This window comes from Gasterosteus aculeatus, chromosome 17 (assembly GCF_964276395.1).
Source record: "Gasterosteus aculeatus chromosome 17, fGasAcu3.hap1.1, whole genome shotgun sequence".
Taxonomy (NCBI): Eukaryota; Metazoa; Chordata; class Actinopteri; order Perciformes; family Gasterosteidae; genus Gasterosteus; species Gasterosteus aculeatus.
In genome coordinates this window covers 5772512-5792067 of record NC_135705.1, presented here as the reverse complement: position 1 = coordinate 5792067, position 19556 = coordinate 5772512, and the positions used below count along the sequence as shown (strand labels likewise).

Here is a 19556-nt window from a genome sequence, read left to right as displayed (position 1 = left end):
AAAAAAAGGAAAACACACCAGCAGAGACCTTTATTAATGCAAAGTGAGAAACGTTTTTCAATTCATAGAAGGAAACATGCTTAACACAGTACATATAAAAGCAAACCCGCATACGCAATACAAATAATTGAGGCGATTATGTAACTTTTTGACCAACACAAAGTTCCCAAAAGTGATGTGGAAGCAGATCAACAGTTTCACGAACTACAGCCTCCGAAGTGAAGTTAATGTTGGATGAGACCTCCAAGCAATTTCCAAAAAAAACTATTTCATGAATAACAGTAGGATTGACTCCCTGTTGTATCAGACTTCGTACATTTTAGCTAATAAACTGGCGCCTGAGAGTAAACTAATCCTTGTTTTTGACACCCATCAGTCTTTAGAAATGTCACAGTTTTCATCCTCACAGGTCACATCCTGCACAACTCCCCTTTCACAACAAGACAAAGATTCACTTCATGGGATCCACCAGGGCCGTGATATGCAGATGACATCGGCGACTTGTTTCTCAAGTCTCCCGGAGTTGTTGTTTAGAATAATTTGTTTATTGATCTCTATAATTTGAAAGACAAAACATGAGTATGATTATTGAAGGTAATGGGAAAATACGTTTTCGGCCTTTACAAATGTTGCAAAGGATACACGTGGCTGCCTGACAAGCCTCTGGAGGAGGAAATGGAACAACTGAGTAGTTTCTTAGGAAGATTAAACTAAGATATTAAACTAGAAGGATGCTGCAGCACACGGAACAGATGCAGAGAGGTCGTCATCGTTCATCTCGAGCTCGCCGATCCTCCATCAGTCCAGTTGTCGGAGCAAGAACATGTTGACGGGAGGATTGTAATTTCTCCTTCAGCAATAAAACGCATTGAGGCTTCTTTTCTTCCCAAGGCGTTGGATGGAGTTGAGGTCAGGGCTCTGTGACGGTAAGGCCGGTTCGTCCACACAAACCATTAGTTACTAAACCTTTGTCTAAAATACCGTTGTATGTGTATAAATACGTTGATGATCAGGCGGAACCTTGTGCGGTGCTGTGGGTTGTAAAGTGCCTTCAGTGCTTCCTCAGAGATGAACTAGATATGGACATAGTGCATATCTACCATCTAATTGGTGATGTCAAAATGGGAGTTTAAGATGAATAATACTTTTATTTATTTAGAATATTAAGGATTCATTTTATCTGCTTTTAAGGTTTTAGACATGTTATTGCATGCATTATAATTACAGTGGCAGTATAATCCACTTTTGTTTTAATAAAAACGTTATGTATATATGTATTATTAAACGCACTATAGTCTACAGCCACTAATTGAAATAAGGAAGGCAACAATTAAAACCCCATCTGCAAAAATACATATCTCAATAAAATCCACAAATAGATAATTAAAACATGCAAATAATTAAAATGACTAATGTAGATGAATTCAAAACATGCAGATACCAACATCTAAAATTACTAATTAAAACAAGGGTACCTAGCCGTAACATATGGAAGCAAGTAATCACCGTGGAGATTTGAATTCTGAGTAACCCCTTTGGTAATCTACCAATTACTGAATACTTGAAAAGAAATCTCCACCGCATTGTTCACAGTGAATTGAATTCTATTCTGAAACCCTCATATCTAATTGATGTGCCGTTGTTTTCACTTAAGTCGTTTACCCCCCACACCACAAGAGGGCGTCAGAGTCTAAAAACAAAGACCGATCCTACAAAAAAACATATAATAATAAAACACGTGGGGCGAACCGGACGGCGGTTGTGCTTCCTCCCGCTAAGCCCCGCCTCCACGTTTCCATGCATTGGCGCGCTTCGCCTCCGTGGCTCTCTGCTCCTCCCCGGGTGGTGCTGGTCTGACCGTGTAGCGGGTGAAAACGCGTCAGGGATGAGTGCGGCGGGTGGTGCTCGGTCCGGTTCGGCCGCTGGCCCCGTGCAGCAGGGGCTAAAAGAGGCTCTGATCGAGACGCTGACGGCCATCCTGTCCCCGGTTCAAGAGGTGCGCGCCGCCGCGGAGGAGCAGGTCAAAGTGCTCGAAGTGACAGAAGGTGAGCGGCGGTTTGACGGCGTTACCGGCGGTCCGCTGACTCCCCGGTGCCCTCACTCACCCACTCACTCACCCACCCACTCACTAACCGCAGGGGCCTCCTCGGAGGCAGCAGCTGTCTGCCGCTCTGTATCCGTGCTAACTTTGGGTCGTCTGAGAAGCAGTTAACGGCGGGGGACTGTTAGCCGGGGAACTAAGTTAACTAACTAACCGACTGCCTGGGCTCCACAGAGGGCCGCGGTTCCAGAAGAAGCCGGGCATGGCTTGAAAGCTCGGCCGGGGGGGGAGAGAGGGGACGCGGGGGAGACGCGCTCTGACTGACGCGGTGGGACCGTTCCCGACTAACCGCCTCACCGCGGGGATCTCTGACTTCCGCCGGTAACGTGAAGACGGAGCCGTTTAAGCACGTGGGGAGGCGAGCGGATGGGGTCCAACGCTTCGTTTAACGTCCCGCTAGCGTGACGGTGCCTAGCGTGACGTCACCGGAAGCTCCTTTCTTGGTCTCGAGCACATTGGCATTCAAAACGTTGTTCAGATGCCCAGGCTTTATTCAACTAAACTCCTCCAGCCGTTTATCCGTAATAACATCGACGGTAACGGGATGCCAACCGACTCCTAAATGTCCCGGAGGTGATGTTGACGTTACTCCCTAAACGCATTATTTATTTCCCGGTCGTTATGGCAACCCCAGAATCCCCCGTGACAGCGTTTACCCGCGAAGGTGTCTGTCTCTGCATCATCAGGACCTCGGTGAGGGGAAAGTCCTCGCATGCATGAAGTACTACTACTTGTACTACTACAAAGTGGTCTTGTAGAAACACCAGCTGCACCACGTGCATCGCTGCAGTAACCCAAATTAGCTCTTTCAGTCCCAGTTATGTGTTTATGTGAGGGGGAAAAACAGGGTTTCCACTAGTGTACTTCCATTTGTTAAGTTTTTTTTATGAATCAAAACTAACACATTGCGTTTTGAAGTTTATAATTATTTAATAAAAGTGAAGTTTCACAAAGGTAGCTCGCTGAAAACATCTTTCTGTGATTTACTGACAGGCGCTTTGATTCCAATGTCAAACCAGTTGAGTATTTCTCTCTTCAAGGCAAGGAAGAAGTTAAACTTTTTACCTTTTGCAATTTCATTAAAGAGTGGCTCAAACGGCCAAACTTATGTCGTGATCACCATTAAAGGTGTCAAAATAAATCCCACATACCTGATATTAACCGCATACCTTATCGGAACAATTGGCTTTTTGTGGAAATAATGTGTTTCATCGTCACATAAAGCTCAATGGGGGCAGACGGATACAGTAACCCCCCTCCACTGGCTTTCGCTTTCATTCCTCTGGACTTCCCATTGTCCCTCGTGCCCACCAGCTGAAAGGCTGATTGTGGACAATGTCCGCCGGTGCAGCGTCGCAGCGAGGCCGACCCTTTCCCCCGGCCCCCCTCTAAGGCAGACGCTCAGTACGCTCGTCAGCACTAACATTGTCTTCTGGCGCCTGATGTCACTCCTGGTAAAACCCAGAGAGAGAAAGCTGGATCAGCTGGGGTTTGACATTCTGATCCTGAACTGTATTTATCACACACACACTGCAGGCCAGTTTCAAACCGATGGACTCTGTCTGCTTCGTGAGCTACGTGCCTCGGAACCAAATGAGATCAATGTCGTCACTGAGTGTTGTGCAAAGGCTCACAACTGCACACCTAAACATTTGTAAAATTTAAGGTTAAGAGACTTCTTCTTGTCTGTCTTTGAATATTTTTGCTTTTTACGTGGCATCACAGATGGGCTTTTTGTCACGATGCAGCCGATGTTTCATGTGACAGAAGCGCTATCCAGTATAAATTCTGGATAAAAGGCAGCGGGGAAACACAAGAAATCTCTTTACTGTCAATGTAGAAAATAAATGATCTAAAGAACTTTAAACAATGCATCTTCTGAGCCTGAATTAATTCTTATTTTTGTCACATGTACCATGTACCATGTACATGCACCCTACCGTAGAGTTTGGCGTCCATCTGGCAGAACTCACAGTCGATCCTCAGGGAGCGCTCGCTATCCGTCAGGTGGGTGTCCAACAGTGAACCTTTGCACAGGAGCACTAGCCCATAAGGGTATGTCAGACAAAGTTATGGATCGCCCTCCTGATCGCCTGTGTTTTGGCAGTTGGCGTCGGTTATCCTGAAGCAGTATGTCGAAACTCACTGGTGCTCCCAGTCGGAGAAATTTCGGCCTCCTGAAACTACCGATCAGGTAAGCAACAGTAATCTTGAGCGTTGGCCGGACAAATGTTTTATTTACGTTCATAAAATGTCCCCCTCTGCGCCCCCTCCCAGGCTAAAGCCGCCATCCGGGAGCTGCTGCCCAGCGGTCTGCGGGAGGCCATCAGCAAGGTGCGCTCGAGCGTTGCGTACGCCGTGTCGGCCATCGCCCACTGGGACTGGCCCGAGGCCTGGCCGCAGCTGTTCACGCTGCTGATGGAGATGCTGGTCAGCGGGGAGGTCAATGCTGTGCACGGGGCCATGAGGGTCCTCACAGGTATACGATGAGACACACCTGAGACGGTTACACGGACGTCCTTTTTACGTAACTGGTAAGTTTACAGTTTATTTACCAAGACCTTTGTCGTTGAATCCAGAGTTTACTCGGGAGGTGACGGATACTCAGATGCCGCTGGTGGCTCCGGTCATCTTACCTGAAATGTACAAGATCTTCACCATGGCCGAGGTATTGCTACAACATCTCTACTGGTCTACGACGGGTTTTGATGCATTTTGGTGCTACGCAGTGTGTCACTGTTCCAAAAACGGTTGAAAATTCTCCAGGTATTTGAACAATCTTTTATAATTCTGTTGCAGGTGTACAGTATTCGTACGCGATCCAGAGCAGTGGAGATATTCACCACCTGTGCCAACCTCATCTGTGCTATTGAAGAGCTTGAGAAGGTGAGACCTGTCATGTGAATAATGGCAGGATAGAATTAGTTTGCATTATCTTTTGTCACACAAGAAGCAGCTGGAGAAGGAGCACCAGCTGAGGAGGGAGGTGGAGATCCAGTCTCGCCTTAGGTTTACATTTGAGTGTGTTTCTCTAGGGTGCGGCGAAAGCGCTCATCTTCCCCGTAGTGCAGCAGTTCACAGAAGCGTTTGTGCATGCTCTGCACATGCCCGATGGACCGTCGTCCGATAGCGGCCTAAAGATGGAAGTGCTCAAGGTGGGAGACGCTTTAATAGTAAATCAATTTGTGGTCCTGAATGTTAAAGGTCGCCCTTTTTTATTTTAATTTGGGGTGTTTGTGCCCTGCAGCAGTGCGTTAGTCCCATTTTATATTCAACCGCTCAAGAAACCGCATGTCATCCGTGGTATGTCATTTTGAAAGTGAGGAGTTAAATCTTTCTTCTGTTTTTCGTCCTCTCTCCCAGGCGGTAACGGCGCTGGTGAGGAACTTCCCCAAACCCATGGTTTCCTCCATGCAGCAGATATTACCCATCGTATGGAACGCGCTGACTGAAAGTGCAGCTCTATATCCTTTGCCATGACAAACTTTGGGGCGTCTTGTCATTTCTTGCGAGGAAAACTACTACTGTATGTGTTTGTAAAAGGGTTGTTTAGGTGAAAATGGAAAGAAAACGCAATGTATAAATTGTGTTTTTACTTCTTCTTGGACACTTCTGCGTTTGTGGCTTTTTGGTCCCATTTTAAACCTCACTGCAGCAGCTCGTTCTGCTCCATGGAAGCAGATTCCATTCCTGCTTATTTACTGCAAGGTCAAAAGAAAAATATTACAGAACTTAAAGACTGTTCTACTTTAGAATAATGAGAACAAAATCAAATCCTGTCACAGGAGTACTGAAGGAGTTTGAAACGGTCTCTGTAGTGGCGTATTCCTTAACCACCCGTTCACTTATGTGAGAACAGAAGTCAACTACACTGAAGAAGTGGATGACCCAGTGGACTCGGATGGTGAGAAGCTCACACGTAGCCCTGCTTTTGGGGAGTGTTCCTGCATTCAAAGCACCCTTTCAACCTTCTCGTTGGCTCCTTCCTGCAGGTGAGGTTTTAGGTTTTGAGAATCTGGTGTTCAGCATCTTCGAGTTTGTGCACACGCTGCTGGAGAACAACAAGTTCAAGAGCACGGTGAAGAAAGCGCTGCCCGAACTCATCTACTACGTCATCCTGTACATGCAGATCACAGAGGACCAGGTGAGCTGTGTGGACACGTTCGTATGGAATCTCTGTCTAGTGGATCGCTACATCGATGGAAGCATGAGATGTAAAGAAAAAAGATTTAACCCCTTTTGTCTTTTCAGATCAAAGTTTGGACTGCGAACCCTCAACAGTTTGTTGAGGATGAGGATGATGATACATTCTCCTACTCTGTCAGGATCTCTGCTCAGGACCTGCTGCTGGTGAGATTTAAAAAAAGAACATCAGGTCTTATTGGAAATGGGCGTAAAGCCCAAATAAAAGAAGGTACTTCATGTGTGTATGTGTTGGAAGAGTTTCCTTAAAGGCACAGTGTGTCGGATTTGATTGTTCACATGAAAGCATATTTGATCAAATATCATCTCTCTGCCAATAGATGGCCCCTAATTGCTACAAACTGTCACTTAAATCCCCTTTTATCTGTGGGGGCTTTTTACATCCTACCTCTTCATGTTAAAGAAGGGTTGGTTGCAGTCCGGTCTAAAACTGGTCCAATGTCAGATGGTTGCATAATGACGGGGACCTTTGACCTCTGCTTGCAGGCCGTTGCCGCGGAGTTCCAGAATGAGAGCGCCGCGGCGCTGGCAGCGGCAGCGACCAGACACCTGCAGGAGGCGGAGCAGGCCAAAAACAGCGGCAACGAGCACTGGTGAGGAGGAACTCTGTCCGACTGAGTCTCAGCGTCTGGTTTCCCGCTGTTTTTCTTTTTTTTTCCCAAGTCGGAAAACGTCTTTTCTTCAAACCAGGTGGAAGATCCACGAAGCCTGCTTGTTGGCCCTCGGCTCCGTCAAAACCATCATCACGGAGAACGTGAAGAGCGGCCGTATCCAGTTTGACATGCACGGCTTCCTGGCCAACGTGATCCTCGCTGATCTCAACCTACCAGGTGAGTCCCGAACGGCCCCTCGGAAAGGGATCAAGCACAGCCGCTCACCTTCCAAAGGGCGTGTCATGGATGTAGGTTTTTAGTTCGTTCTTCGTCTGGAACATCCGGCCACCATGTAAAGATTCTGTTCCTATCAAATTCTCTTATACCGGTCGTCTTATTCGTCTCTCCTCTGAGCAGCGGCGTCTCCGTTCCTCCTCGGCCGCGCTCTGTGGGCGGCCAGTCGCTTCACCGCAGCCATGTCTCCCGAACTCATCCAGCAGTTCCTTCAGGCCACCGTCAGCGGCCTCCACGACAACCAGCCGCCCTCGGTCCGCATATCCGCGGTCAGGGCCATCTGGGGGTGAGCAAGTCTCCTTTAGCTGTCCCTTGTGATGTGATTTAAGACGGCGCGCATGAAACGACTTGAACGAACAGCCGAAAACTGCAGAACACGTCTGTGATGCATTAAGACACCCAGATTGTCTCATGCTCAGACTACTGAACACCTACGACTTTGTTAACTGTGTCAGAAAGCTTATAAACTGACGTCAAACTGAACACATTCTGCCACGAAGCAACAATTTTGTATCTCAAAAAACCCCATGACCTTTAAATTACCATTCAGATGTCAGTGATATTGAATTACTTTTGTAATTCTCAACAGGCAAGAGAACAAATACCTCCCACAATGTGTGTCCTCCTTAAAATAGACTGTGTTGAATGTTGTTTTTCCATCTAGATGATAATTTTGTTGTTTTAAACCAGAGTTGTAGTTAATGGCAACGTTTTGGGTGTCCAAGGCATAAAAGTGTTGACTCATATAGACCTTTTTCCCCATCACTAAATTGGGAATCGAACAGCCGAGGTGACTGAGCAAGTTGCAAAATTCGTCACAGATAAAATTAGTTTATCTTAAACGTTCGATTAAGCATTTTAAAAGTGTCTCATCGGCGTGTTGGGATCCTTTTTTCTCATTCTGCAGGTATTGTGATCAGCTGAAGCTGTCAGACAGCACCCACGTCCTCCAGCCCTTCCTCCCCAGCATCCTGGAGGGACTGGTCCAGCTGGCGGCCCAGTTCAGCTCCGAGGTGCTGACGCTCGTCATGGAGACTCTGTGCATCGTCTGCACCGTCGACCCGGCCTTCACCACCAGCGCAGAGAACAAAATCTGCCCCCTCACCATTGCTATTTTCCTTAAATATAACAATGGTACTGCTATAGCTCCTCCAACCAGACTGCTGCTACTTTCACACCTTACTCTGTATTTGGACCACTCCTCTTAATTCCTCCTTTTTAAAGGTTAAATAGTGTTTTTAAAAATGATTTTAAATCTCTTATTCATCATCAGGATTGCATTACATTCCCTGTTTAGACCTTCCAGAGAAGGACGTCTTGAGTTGAGAGATGCGTAGATTTGGCTGGTCGGTTGTCTTCTCTCAGGCCCCGCCTCCTCTCTCCTCCACAGACCCCGTCGTGGCGTCCCTGGCTCAAGACATCTTTAAGGAGCTGGCACAAATCGAAGGCTGCCAGGGCCCCATGCAGATGCGTCTCATCCCCACGCTGGTCAGCATCATGCAGGCCCCCCCCGACAAGATCCCCGCGGGACTCTGTGCCGTGAGTAACTGCTGGCAGACGTCGCATTGTCGCAGATGATGTTACAGGATCGAACTCAAAGCACCCAGAGATCAACCCCAGGATCTGTTTGCACCACAGACGTCGATCGACATCCTCACCACCGTGGTCCGAAACACCAAACCCCCCCTCTCGGAGATGCTGGTGTGCCAAGCGTTCCCCGTGGTGGCCCAGTGCAGCTTACGCACCGACGACAACACGGTGATGCAGGTGAGACCCGACCAGGCTTTTCGCGACTCGTCCAGACACGAGCGCGCGGATTCAGAGTCTCTAGTGTTGACGCAAGCCGCTCTCCTCTCATTCTCCTCCTTCCTCGGCCGTCCCCCCCCACCCGCCCAGAACGGAGGCGAGTGTCTGCGGGCGTACGTCTCCGTCGCCCTCGAGCAGGTGGCTCAGTGGAGGGACGAGCAGGGGAACAGCGGCCTCTGGTACGTCATGCAGGTGGTCAACCAGCTGCTGGACCCCCGGACCTCCGAGTTCACGGCCGCCTTCGTGGGCAGGTTGGTGTCCACGCTCATCTCTCGGGCGGGAACGCAGCTCGGGGAACAGCTGGACCAGATCCTCCGGGCGATTCTGAGCAAGATGCAGCAGGCGGAGACTCTGAGTGTCATGCAGGTGAGGGCGGGGCCGGTTACTTCACAGACTCAGCCTGTTCCAGGTGTGTGTGTGTGTGTGTGTGTGTGTGTGTGTGTGTGTGTGTGTGTGTGTGTGTGTGTGTTTTAACCTGCTCTCTCGTCCCTCTTTAGTCCCTGATCATGGTGTTTGCCCACCTGGTTCACTCCCAGCTGGAGCCTCTGCTGGAGTTCTTGTGCAGTCTGCCCGGCCCGACAGGGAAGCCCGCCCTGGAGTTTGTCATGACGGAGTGGATGAGCAGGCAGCACCTGTTCTACGGACAGTACGAGGGTAAAGTCAGGTCAGACATTTTGCTTCATACATTTTGAAATGTAAATCCATAAAACGAACTGAAGCTATAGCCCGGGTTTATATACAATTTAATCACATTGCGCGCGCCCCAGCAGCCTAAAAACTCGAAATAAAAGGTGTTTGTTAGCGTAGGCTTCCGGCATGCCTCGTGAACGGAATCAGGGATGAGGGCCCGTGTCCAGTGGTCCATCATCGTCCCACCCCTGGGCGTAGTGATAGGCACAGCAGGGTTCAAACAGCTTTTCTGTTGTTTGTGCAACACAAATATGTACAACACTGCAATTTAGACGGTGACTACAATGTTTTACAGCCACATATCAGATGTGTGTCCTCTTCGTTTTAGTTTTGTTGCTTCTCTTCCTTCAGCACGGTGGCTCTCTGTAAGCTGCTGCAGCACGGCCTCAACACTGACGACAAACGCCTCCAGGACATCGTGGTGAAGGGAGAGGAGATCTACAGCCCCGACGACGGCATCCGCACGCGCTCCAAATCCGCCAAGAGTAAGTCAGCAGACGGGAGGGACGGTTGAGTCTGCCGGGAGGTTTGCCGCTGGGAGCGATCACCTGCGGTGCTTCATGCTCTTTAAATTTCTCCTCCACAGACCCGGAGAGGTGGACCAACATTCCTTTGCTCGTAAAGATCTTCAAGCTGATCATCAATGAGCTGTCGACTGTGGTGGAGGCAAACACCAGCAGGGCGAACGCCGCCGACTGGAGTCAAGGTGAATACAAACAATGCAAATACTTTTTGTTGTTCAAAAATCAGCTGTTTTGCCGCTGGTTCCAGCGGCGATGCATCCATTTCTAAACTAAAGAATAGCACAGCCGACATTTTTAGCTTCCGGCCGTCGTTCTCCTCAGATTCCAGCGGCATGTGGGACGAAGATGAAGGCGGCGGTGACGACGATGAAGAGGAGGAGGATGAAGCCCTCGCCGGGCAGCTGCTTTCTGATCTCATCTCTTCCAAGAAATACGGTACCAATACTTCCCCAGTGAATTACCGTAGAACTTTTGTTTCGGGTCACTTGAGTTTCCTGGTGTGATTCTGTTTCACAGATGATGATTATTATGAGGATGATGATGATGACGACGATGATGCGGATGCCTTGAAAGACCCCATCTATCAGATTGATCTGCAGGTACACAAACTCTTAAGGCTTTAGTTGGATGTGAATATTTTCGAACTTAAGGTTGATCTGTCTTTTTATATTGATTTATTGTGATATAAACATATATGGAAGGAAATAACTTAAATGTAAAATGTCCATCCTGCTCAGAGTTCCTACATTTCCTACAGTGGCTTCATAAGTAGTTTAGTTGATCCTTGCAGGTTAATAAAATAATTTTGAAATATTGATTTGAAGTTTTGTGTTCGCTCAGATTGTACAATTATAAAGCGCTTCAGAGTGAAATTATTAAAGCGCGCAATTTGTTCGACTACACGGCAAATACCCGATTGTGCTAGGACCCCAAAACCAGCTGTAACTGACCCGCACTGTGTCACCTGTCTCATCCCAGGCGTACCTGACGGACTTCCTGACGCAGTTTGCCCAGCAGCCGTGTTACAGCATGTTCTCGGGCCACCTCACCGCCGTCGAGAGAGAAACCCTGCAGTCTATAGGCCTCTAGCCCCGCCTTCCGCCGCTCCGAGACGTCTTCGGCCGGCTACACGTGCTGTTCTTGCCCCGTCAGTAATGCCCTCGCGATGAATTTTAAAATGGGGGGGGGGGGCGGAGAAACGGGAGGACGGCCCTGGTAGGGGAAGGAAACCGGGTTAAAAGAGATGGACATGCACTTACCCAGAAATCCCCAGGTTCTACGTTTTTTTCGTGGTGGGATGAAGGACTTTGCGGATGTTAAAGCGAGAAGGAGCAAGATGTGAGCAACTGCCTATAGGTCAGTTCTCGAAGAAGGTCAAAGGACTCGATGTTTTAGAGTAATCGCAGACCGGACGAAAGGATTGAGTAGAAAGGTCAAGGCTTCACAGTTGGAACCAAGTGAACCATGAAATATGAACGGACGTTTTTGCCATGTCCTATTTGTAACTTAGGCTGTTGTTTTTTTTGTTTCTGTATAAAGAGTAAAAATGCGAAAAACACTTTTTATGCTAATTGGAGGATATTCAAACAAAGCTGATCTTTGGGGAAAGGAGAGAAACTTTGGCGGCCTTAATCCAGAAAAAACACTTTCTTTCCTTTCTGATAGGAAACTTAAAAGCTCTTTGGCCAGATACCATGTCTCAGGGTTTAGTGGGTATGTGGGAAATTCAGTGTACCCATTGAAATTTGCAATGGGAAAACCTTTCTAAATAAAAGTCCCGATGGGACAACCTTTCCAGATCGATCTCCAGATTCCTCTCTTGCCTAAAATATGAAAGGGCCACTTGTAATACAGGCTTTAAATGCCTTTAGAGTCTTTTGTTCTATGAGGAAAGAAACCAAATTCTAAAAACATATATGCATTATACACAGAATAAAGTTTTAAACAAATCTACCCAAACTAAATAACATGCACTGTTTGTACTCCCGTCTGGTTGAAGTTGGAGGACCAGCTCTTAAATAACGTGAGGTCATTAAACTTGATGGAACTATTGACAACTGACCAGATACATTGAACCCACTTTTAAATGTCACCGTCGGAAAGTCAAAGGTGTTAATAATCAAAGTAAAGAGGTTTGTAATTGTGTGTATGAGCTCCCGGTAATTACTGAGACAACTTGAGTTAATGTAGACCGCTGTGCTCTCATGGTGCATTCACTGCAGCTCGTAATTATGATTTACTTAAACTAGCTGCCAAGAACTCGGGCAATAGTTAAGCATTCAAAATCTTTCTTTAGGGAAAGCTTGAAAATGAAGCCCACTATATTTTTTTTTGGGAGAAGCTTTTTTGATGTGGTCATTTGAAAAACTTACGGTGCGAGAGTCTGGCACAGAGCACTTGTGTAAAGAGTTATCATGGCGGGTGTTGGGTGGAGAGGCTACATTTACAAACCACTCTTTCTGCGGTGGAGAGGTGGTTATGTCTGATGTTACAAGCTGTTACCCAGGCTGGTGGAGCAGGCTCGGGGGTCCTGTACTATTTTTCTCCCAGATGGCAGGAGAGTGTTGAGGCTGTTATAATGTCAAATCTGCAAAGACCTCCAGATTTAAGTGTCGGACTCTCACTGAATCCTAAAAATTTTTCGGTGTGGACTGTATATTTTTTTGTAACCTGTCTCCATTGTGAAATGTTCCCAAATGTTTTAGAAATGAGTATCTGTAACATTAAACAATACAAAAACCATTGCTTGTTTATCTTCTATCTCTGAAATTTAGTGCAGCTGAAATGTAATGTAGCAAAGCATGTATATCGTAAAGTAAAGTAAGTACCTAGAATGTGTACATAGTTGTACACATACAATTTTCAGATATTACTGCATTTATTTAATTCCCTAATAGCAATGTATTGCATAATAAATTATAGCATGTATAACAGTGGTTCTATAGTAGTATACGGTAACTATATTGACTCCATAATGATGAACTATAACTTTAACATAATTGAATACAATTTTAAAGTTAAACAGAGAATTCTTTGAAATAACATTTTGAAAGGGTTAGGGATATGGTCGCTCCAGCCGGAGTTTCAGGCGGTCCGTGAAGGCAACGCCCTCCTCATCCCCGGTTGGCGTCACGGCCGCGATGTGTCATCTCGGCGGATGAGACACCGCTCGTCTCCTACGCGGCAGAACGATGTCTGTGAACCGCCGTTAGTTAGTCCGGTTCTCCTCGCTCATTCGCGGCGACTCTTCATCAATTATCCCTCGCTTCGGGTTTAAAAATAAATAAAATAAGGAGGAGGATGTTCTCTCCGGCGGGCAACGCGCCCCTCGCCGCGGTGACTCTGGCGCTGCTGACCGTCGTCCTCTGCACCGCTCCGGGTAAGACCGCGGAGCTCCGTCCGGGGCCGCGCTCCGCCAGCTGACGGTGTAACGGTCGTGACGGTGTAACGACGGCGGGTGGGCCGCTTACGTCCGTTCAGTCCCGCGCGGCCGGTATTTCTCCCTGCGGTCGCCGTGAATCGGCTTCCTGGCGGTTCTGATCAATTTGCCGGTGTTTTTGTCGGTGTTTGTTGGTAAAAGGCCTCAATAACAGTTTCCTCCCCGTCCACTGTTTACGCTCGTGCTAGCAGCTAACGGCCCATCTTAGGAGGACTAGTTAGTTAACGTTAGCTAACTAAAGCTAGTCTCTCTGCTGCCCTTTAGCTAAACGTTTCCCGTGTTCTCTTTTTGAGAATTAAAGATAAACGTTACGAACCTATTTTATTTTCCATCACAGTTTCCCCACAACGCAGATTAACGTTATATAATTTAACACTTATGTTAATCTATCGAACTTTATTTGTTTTGCCCTTTTTATGAAGCTTATTTCAATTATTATTCAGTTATTATTATAAGGCATTTATTTTAAAATATTGCTGTTTTATAGATATTTTTAGCTCCACGGTAGCCTAGAAAACATAATTGAACATATTTACACTACAATTATAATTATAGAATAGTGTGAATTGTTATTCAGCCAGGTAGAAAGCACCCAGTCGTTCTAAGACTAGCTTCATGCAGTAGTGAAAACAACCTGACATTACTGCAGAGAAATAGATTGTTTTAACATCGACGCTTGTATCAAGTGGCAGAATAAGTATTCTCAAAGGCGAGCGCTTCAAGCTTATCGCAAAGGTCATCATCCCAAATGAGCCCAAACCCTTTTAGCCAGGCTTAGATCTTGGCTCAACAATGTGCTGCACACATTCTCTACTAGACATTAACACAAGTCATTTACAGTATTCAGTCAAGCTGTCGCGTACGCAGCCTGCATACACCTCGCTTTCATTTTTAGTGCCTTGAATTTTGCGGGGTAACGTACACGAGTCAGATCCTTCAGCGCAATTTTCGGACCCACCGTGTAATTATTCTCATGAAAGTGTCCGCCGAATGTTTCTCTTCCGTCCAGTGAGCTTCAGTCTCCCGAGAGACCACACAGCTGTAACATCACAGCGATGTGTCTGGGGATTCATCTCCGATGGCATCTCAAGTGTGAGAATTTGTATTTGTCTTCACGAACCAAAGGAAGTCGGTTCATTAAAAACAACTCATTGACAATAAGGATCGTGAGGAGGAAAAGAACTTTCTTGTTAGAGGACAAACCAAAGCTTGACCCGCCCGCTTCATCGCTTCGTGTCGTCTGTTTTGCAGTCGGTGCGAACGAGGACTGTCTGTGGTACGTGGACAAAAACGGCACCTGGCACAACGGCTTCGACTGCCCCCTCATCACGTTCTGCTGTGGGAATTGCCACCGGCGCTACTGCTGCCTGGACGCCTTCAAGATGATCACGGAGAGGGAGCAGAAGCGCTGCATGCTCTTCCAGTTCAGGTGCGGGAAGCGTATTTATTCATTGATTTGAAACTAAGAGACCATGTTTACGCTCACGGTGTAACGCTATCACTGCAGGATCACGCTTCCTTTTCTTCCCGAAGGCAGACAGATTCCTAAAAATGCTGCCGGAGGGACGTTGTGGCCGTTGTATCCTTAAAGATCCGACAACATGAATCCATGGTTAGAAAGTAAACTTAATTGAAATGCTACTTTTATTTAATTATGTTAAGGTACGTAATGTGCATATGTATCCATGTGAAGACTGTGGCAACATATCTTCTTGGAAAAGGACAATAAATAATCTGTCTACGCAACAAAGACATGATTGAATAAACATACATAGAAACTATGGTCCACTTTCTGGGAAAAGTTTTCCATTCTCAAAGCTTGACTCGCGTCGTACCAGCCGAATCTGACTTAATGACCTTGCCTTGGTCCTCGCGGTGTAATATGTCCTCATTAGTCGTTCCATCGCATGGGCTTCTCCCCTGTGAGGGATCCACCTAACGCCGGACGGAGACGGCGTGTTACCCGAGAGACCGAAACATGGCACTTTCCCTCCGGAACCCTGGAAACCCATCGGTCTCCATCCAGCAGCGAGCAGACAACCTCCAGCTTATTAAGCCCAGTGGGAGATCGCGTCGGGGGGCAGAGAAACGCAGCGTGCACGTCATTGAAACGCATGTTTCTGGGTCAAACCGGCGTGTCTGAATCAAAAGCTTCACATCACAGCCCCCTCTAATCCTCCCAACTGTAATTAGCGAGATGGAGGTCTGGAGGGGGGGGGGGGGGGGGGGGGGGGCGCGATGGCAACGTGCGAAAATGTTTCATAAACCGAAGCGCCCTGCTCTGTTGTCCCGTCTCAGCCCCACCACCTTGGCTGGCATCGCCTCCTCCATCCTCCTGTTCGTGGCGATCATCGCGACCATGGTCTGCTGCTTCATGTGCTCCTGCTGCTACCTGTACCAGAGGAGGCAGCAGAGGGGCAGGACACCGTACGACGGTGAGCTCTCCTCGCTCTCTCTCTCTCTTTTTGTGTCCGTTGTTCAGCTCTTCTGAGCGATCCTTCACCGCCGGCCCGTTCTTCTCGGCCCACAGCCCAGCACATCCCCATGGCGGCTTACCCGGTGGAGCCCATGTACGACGCTTATGGAAAACCGCTGGGACCGTCTGACTACGCGCACATAGGCTATCCCATGGCGCCCCACTACCCTGGCATGCCTCCACACTACCCGGTGATGCAGCCGGTGCACTATCCTCCTCACCTGATGGACCCCGCGTACAGCCAGGGTAAGAGGAGCTTTAGCTATTGTGTGCCATTTAGACGATCTGCTTTAACGACAGAAACTAGTCACGCTGCTGAGAATGAATGTTGGGGTTTTTTTTGGGGGGGGGGGGGGTCTCTTGATTGATTGAGATACAGTTCACCTTGTTTTCCAGGAAAATCCCAAAAGTAAACAAGTAATATATTCATATTCCCCAGATATTGAGCGCTCAATTTCGAACGTGCCCTGTAGCATCGCCAACTGTTGAAAAGGTCAACTTTGACGCGTGATAGGTGGTATCACATTTAAAAGGGAGACCCTTTTAATTTGGATGAGTCCTTGTTCCCTTCACTGCTGCCCTTACGAATGAGACATTCAGGGCCCCCAGGACGGCAGCGTTAGTCACCACTTCAGGCAGTTTATTTATGCAGCTCTGTGTTATACTCCAAGGTTGTTCGAGGTGCTTTGCAAGAATAAATGTATTAAATAGAAATATGCATGACCTGCTAACATATCTGTGTCACTTTAAAGAGAATAAGTCATTCTTTTGTAAACAATTCTTATTGCTGATGTGGTCATATATGAAATTTTGACTTTATTTTTTATGTTTCTACCCCACTTATTTTTCAGCCCCTCCACCTTACTCTCCACCCCAGTATCCTGGTCATTGATGGGCTCGTCTGCAAACACACACACACACACACACACACACACACACACACACACACACACACACACACACACACACACACACACACACACACACACACACACACACACACACACACAGCGGGAAACAATAGCACCTGAGAGAAAGGACTGTATCTAAGGAAGAATGCAGCGACACTCACAGACGCACACAGTCAAACAAACGCTACATCCCGACTAGCGGGACGCACTTTAATTTTTTTTTTTTTTCTAATGTCTATTCGCAAGGCTGTCCTACTTTTCTGGAGTACTTACCTAAGTCCAATCCCTGATTGCTCCCGGCGGGTTTTGCAGAGGCCGTGACAACATCCTCATGGTGAGGAAGCATCTCTCTCTCCATGCTGCGACCTCCCCTCGATGACGGGGTCATCGCCCGACAGCAGGGCGCTCGGGAGGCATCTACAGAAACCAACGTACACGCACTTCCTCTTATGTTTATTAAGAGGGGTCAAGGCTTTACTTCCCGGCCTTTCGTTAGAAAACATTAAATTGATAACTGCCGTAGGCCACATTCCAGGTCGCAATATGATTACTTAACGTCTTTATTTCTGTATTTGATAATGATTCTTTTCTTTCCGTAGTGCGGTAGAGGCTCAAGTGAAAAACCAACTGCATGTTTAAATAAGGACGTGTGCGGCTCAAAGGCAGAGCGATACTTTCCTAAATTTGCAGATGGCCTAAAGGATCAATCGTACTCTTAATTTAGTTTAAGACGCTTTTAGTCATCTGTTAGTTTCGGCTTGCCTCTTTGTTTTGTTTTTTTGTAGCTGACAGGACTAATTTGTTCACGATAGTATATTAGCTGTACTGATTCATATGTAACATCTATCCATCAGCATGCTACCCCAGTCAGAGTGATCTGTCCCTTCATGCTACTTTTCTGGGTTTATATGAATTAGACATCTTAAGATGAATCACATACTGGTAGGATGTGTCGCAGTGAAAGTCACGTTTAATGTTTGTTTGTTGTAACCTATCAGGTCAGGGGAGTTGCCGGTCTCGCTGCTCGGTTTAAAACAAAGTGTCCCGCCAATAATGAACCATGATGGAAAAGGAGGGGGGGGGGAAAGAGATTAACTATTTAAATCATTATTTTGTAAATCTGTTCTTCAGATGAATATTTTATGATATTGTAACAAGTTATTTGAAACATAATGTATTGTTATTGTAACATAAGATAAGACGTTCAACCTTTGGCATCTTTTCATTTGGTATTTATTATTAACGTCATTGTTTAGGTTACCTGTTACTGTGAATGGGTTCTCAGCTTGTGACCAGCTGCAAAGCCAAAAATCACTACTGTTGAAAAAGTAGATGTTTATTTTGAAGTCATTGTTGGGAAATGTTACTTACTCGAGTAGATCGATACTAATCTCAAAGACGCAAGTGTCTCAATCTCCTCGCCTGTGCAGAAAACACAGCGGTGTTTTTACCAAAACTACAAATTGTTTGTTTAGAGTGTACACTTGCAGATTTGGGGCTCCGGTGGGGAATCTGGTCCAGGTTTGTGTTTTGTTTCCGCCCTGCTTCCTCTGTAAGATGTGCGGGCTGTAAAACATGACTTCTGAAGCATGTTTGGAGCGGTTATCTGTCATAGGTGATGGTTATGTTCATTCGGGTGTAATGTATCACTACATTAAAGAGAAGCCGGGGCTTTTCTTTGAGACTTACTGCTGAATCTGGTCTCGGAGAAGAAAGCGAAGCATCGTGTTTCCTGCGGTGGCGACGTCCATTTGTACAGATGTGTTGAGCCTCTGAAAAGCACACAGAGAACACTGGACTTTTCTTTGTCTAACGCTTCCGTATGTAGTTTGACATAATCTGCTCAATGATGTTTCTGTTCATTTGTTGTTCTAAACCAACTCCATGAGTGTGTTTACTGGAACTGACATCAGTTGGCAAAATAACTGTCTGTGCTCATATGGATGGTATGCCATTGTAATATAAAGTGAGTGGAAAAGCGTTTTATTTCTAGTAACATAAAATTTAACTTTGGAATGTAAAAATACAAATGTCTCCTGTGTCTTTCTTTTCCCCAAAAACGATGATTACTATCAACGTTTTGAAGAGTTTCATATTTTTATAGTTGGCCTTACAGCTGTGACATAAGTACATTTCACCTATTTTATATTTTGAAAACGTACACAGCCCACACACCATGTAAATATACATATTTTTATTATTCCGATTTTTACTCACAGTTACATTGGATTTATTTTGTTTGTTTTAACTCAATTCCTTTCATTTAGTTTTTCTCAAATACCTTTTGAATCATTGTGTTATTAATCTAATACATTTACAATTTCTTTTTCTACCTAAAAATCTGAATTTTAGTGCTTATATAGCGTGTGAGATTTTGCACTGGCCTTTTAGGACACTTTCGCTGCATATATTTAATGACCTCTGTTTCACCCTCAATCATTCGCCTGCTGGGACCTTATTTAGCTCCTGTGAAAACAAAACTGTTTAAAATGTTTAACTCGTACTGTTTCTCTGAAAAG

General features: G+C 46.4%; 2 protein-coding genes across 2 annotated transcripts; both read left to right on the top strand.

The window, feature by feature from the left end:
- The first annotated feature begins 17 nt into the window (after positions 1-17).
- On the top strand, positions 18-12953 carry ipo9 (importin 9). Its single transcript, XM_040203775.2, has 24 exons — positions 18-2045; positions 4047-4108; positions 4209-4295; positions 4379-4580; positions 4681-4769; positions 4901-4987; positions 5137-5256; positions 5465-5565; positions 5947-6005; positions 6094-6245; positions 6353-6451; positions 6791-6897; positions 6995-7134; positions 7315-7477; positions 8099-8325; positions 8582-8730; positions 8830-8958; positions 9088-9363; positions 9495-9661; positions 10039-10172; positions 10274-10393; positions 10533-10646; positions 10728-10810; positions 11190-12953. Exons 1-24 carry the CDS (start codon positions 1886-1888, stop codon positions 11298-11300), a joined length of 3138 nt encoding a protein of 1045 aa, XP_040059709.1. The 5' UTR covers positions 18-1885; the 3' UTR covers positions 11301-12953.
- Positions 12954-13255: 302 nt separating this feature from the next.
- shisa4 (shisa family member 4) lies at positions 13256-19067 on the top strand. The gene is made up of 5 exons (XM_040203780.2): positions 13256-13590; positions 14902-15079; positions 15949-16085; positions 16181-16372; positions 16978-19067. The coding sequence occupies exons 1-5, from the start codon at positions 13512-13514 to the stop codon at positions 17016-17018; spliced, it is 627 nt and encodes a 208-aa protein (XP_040059714.1). The 5' UTR covers positions 13256-13511; the 3' UTR covers positions 17019-19067.
- Positions 19068-19556: the final 489 nt, after the last annotated feature.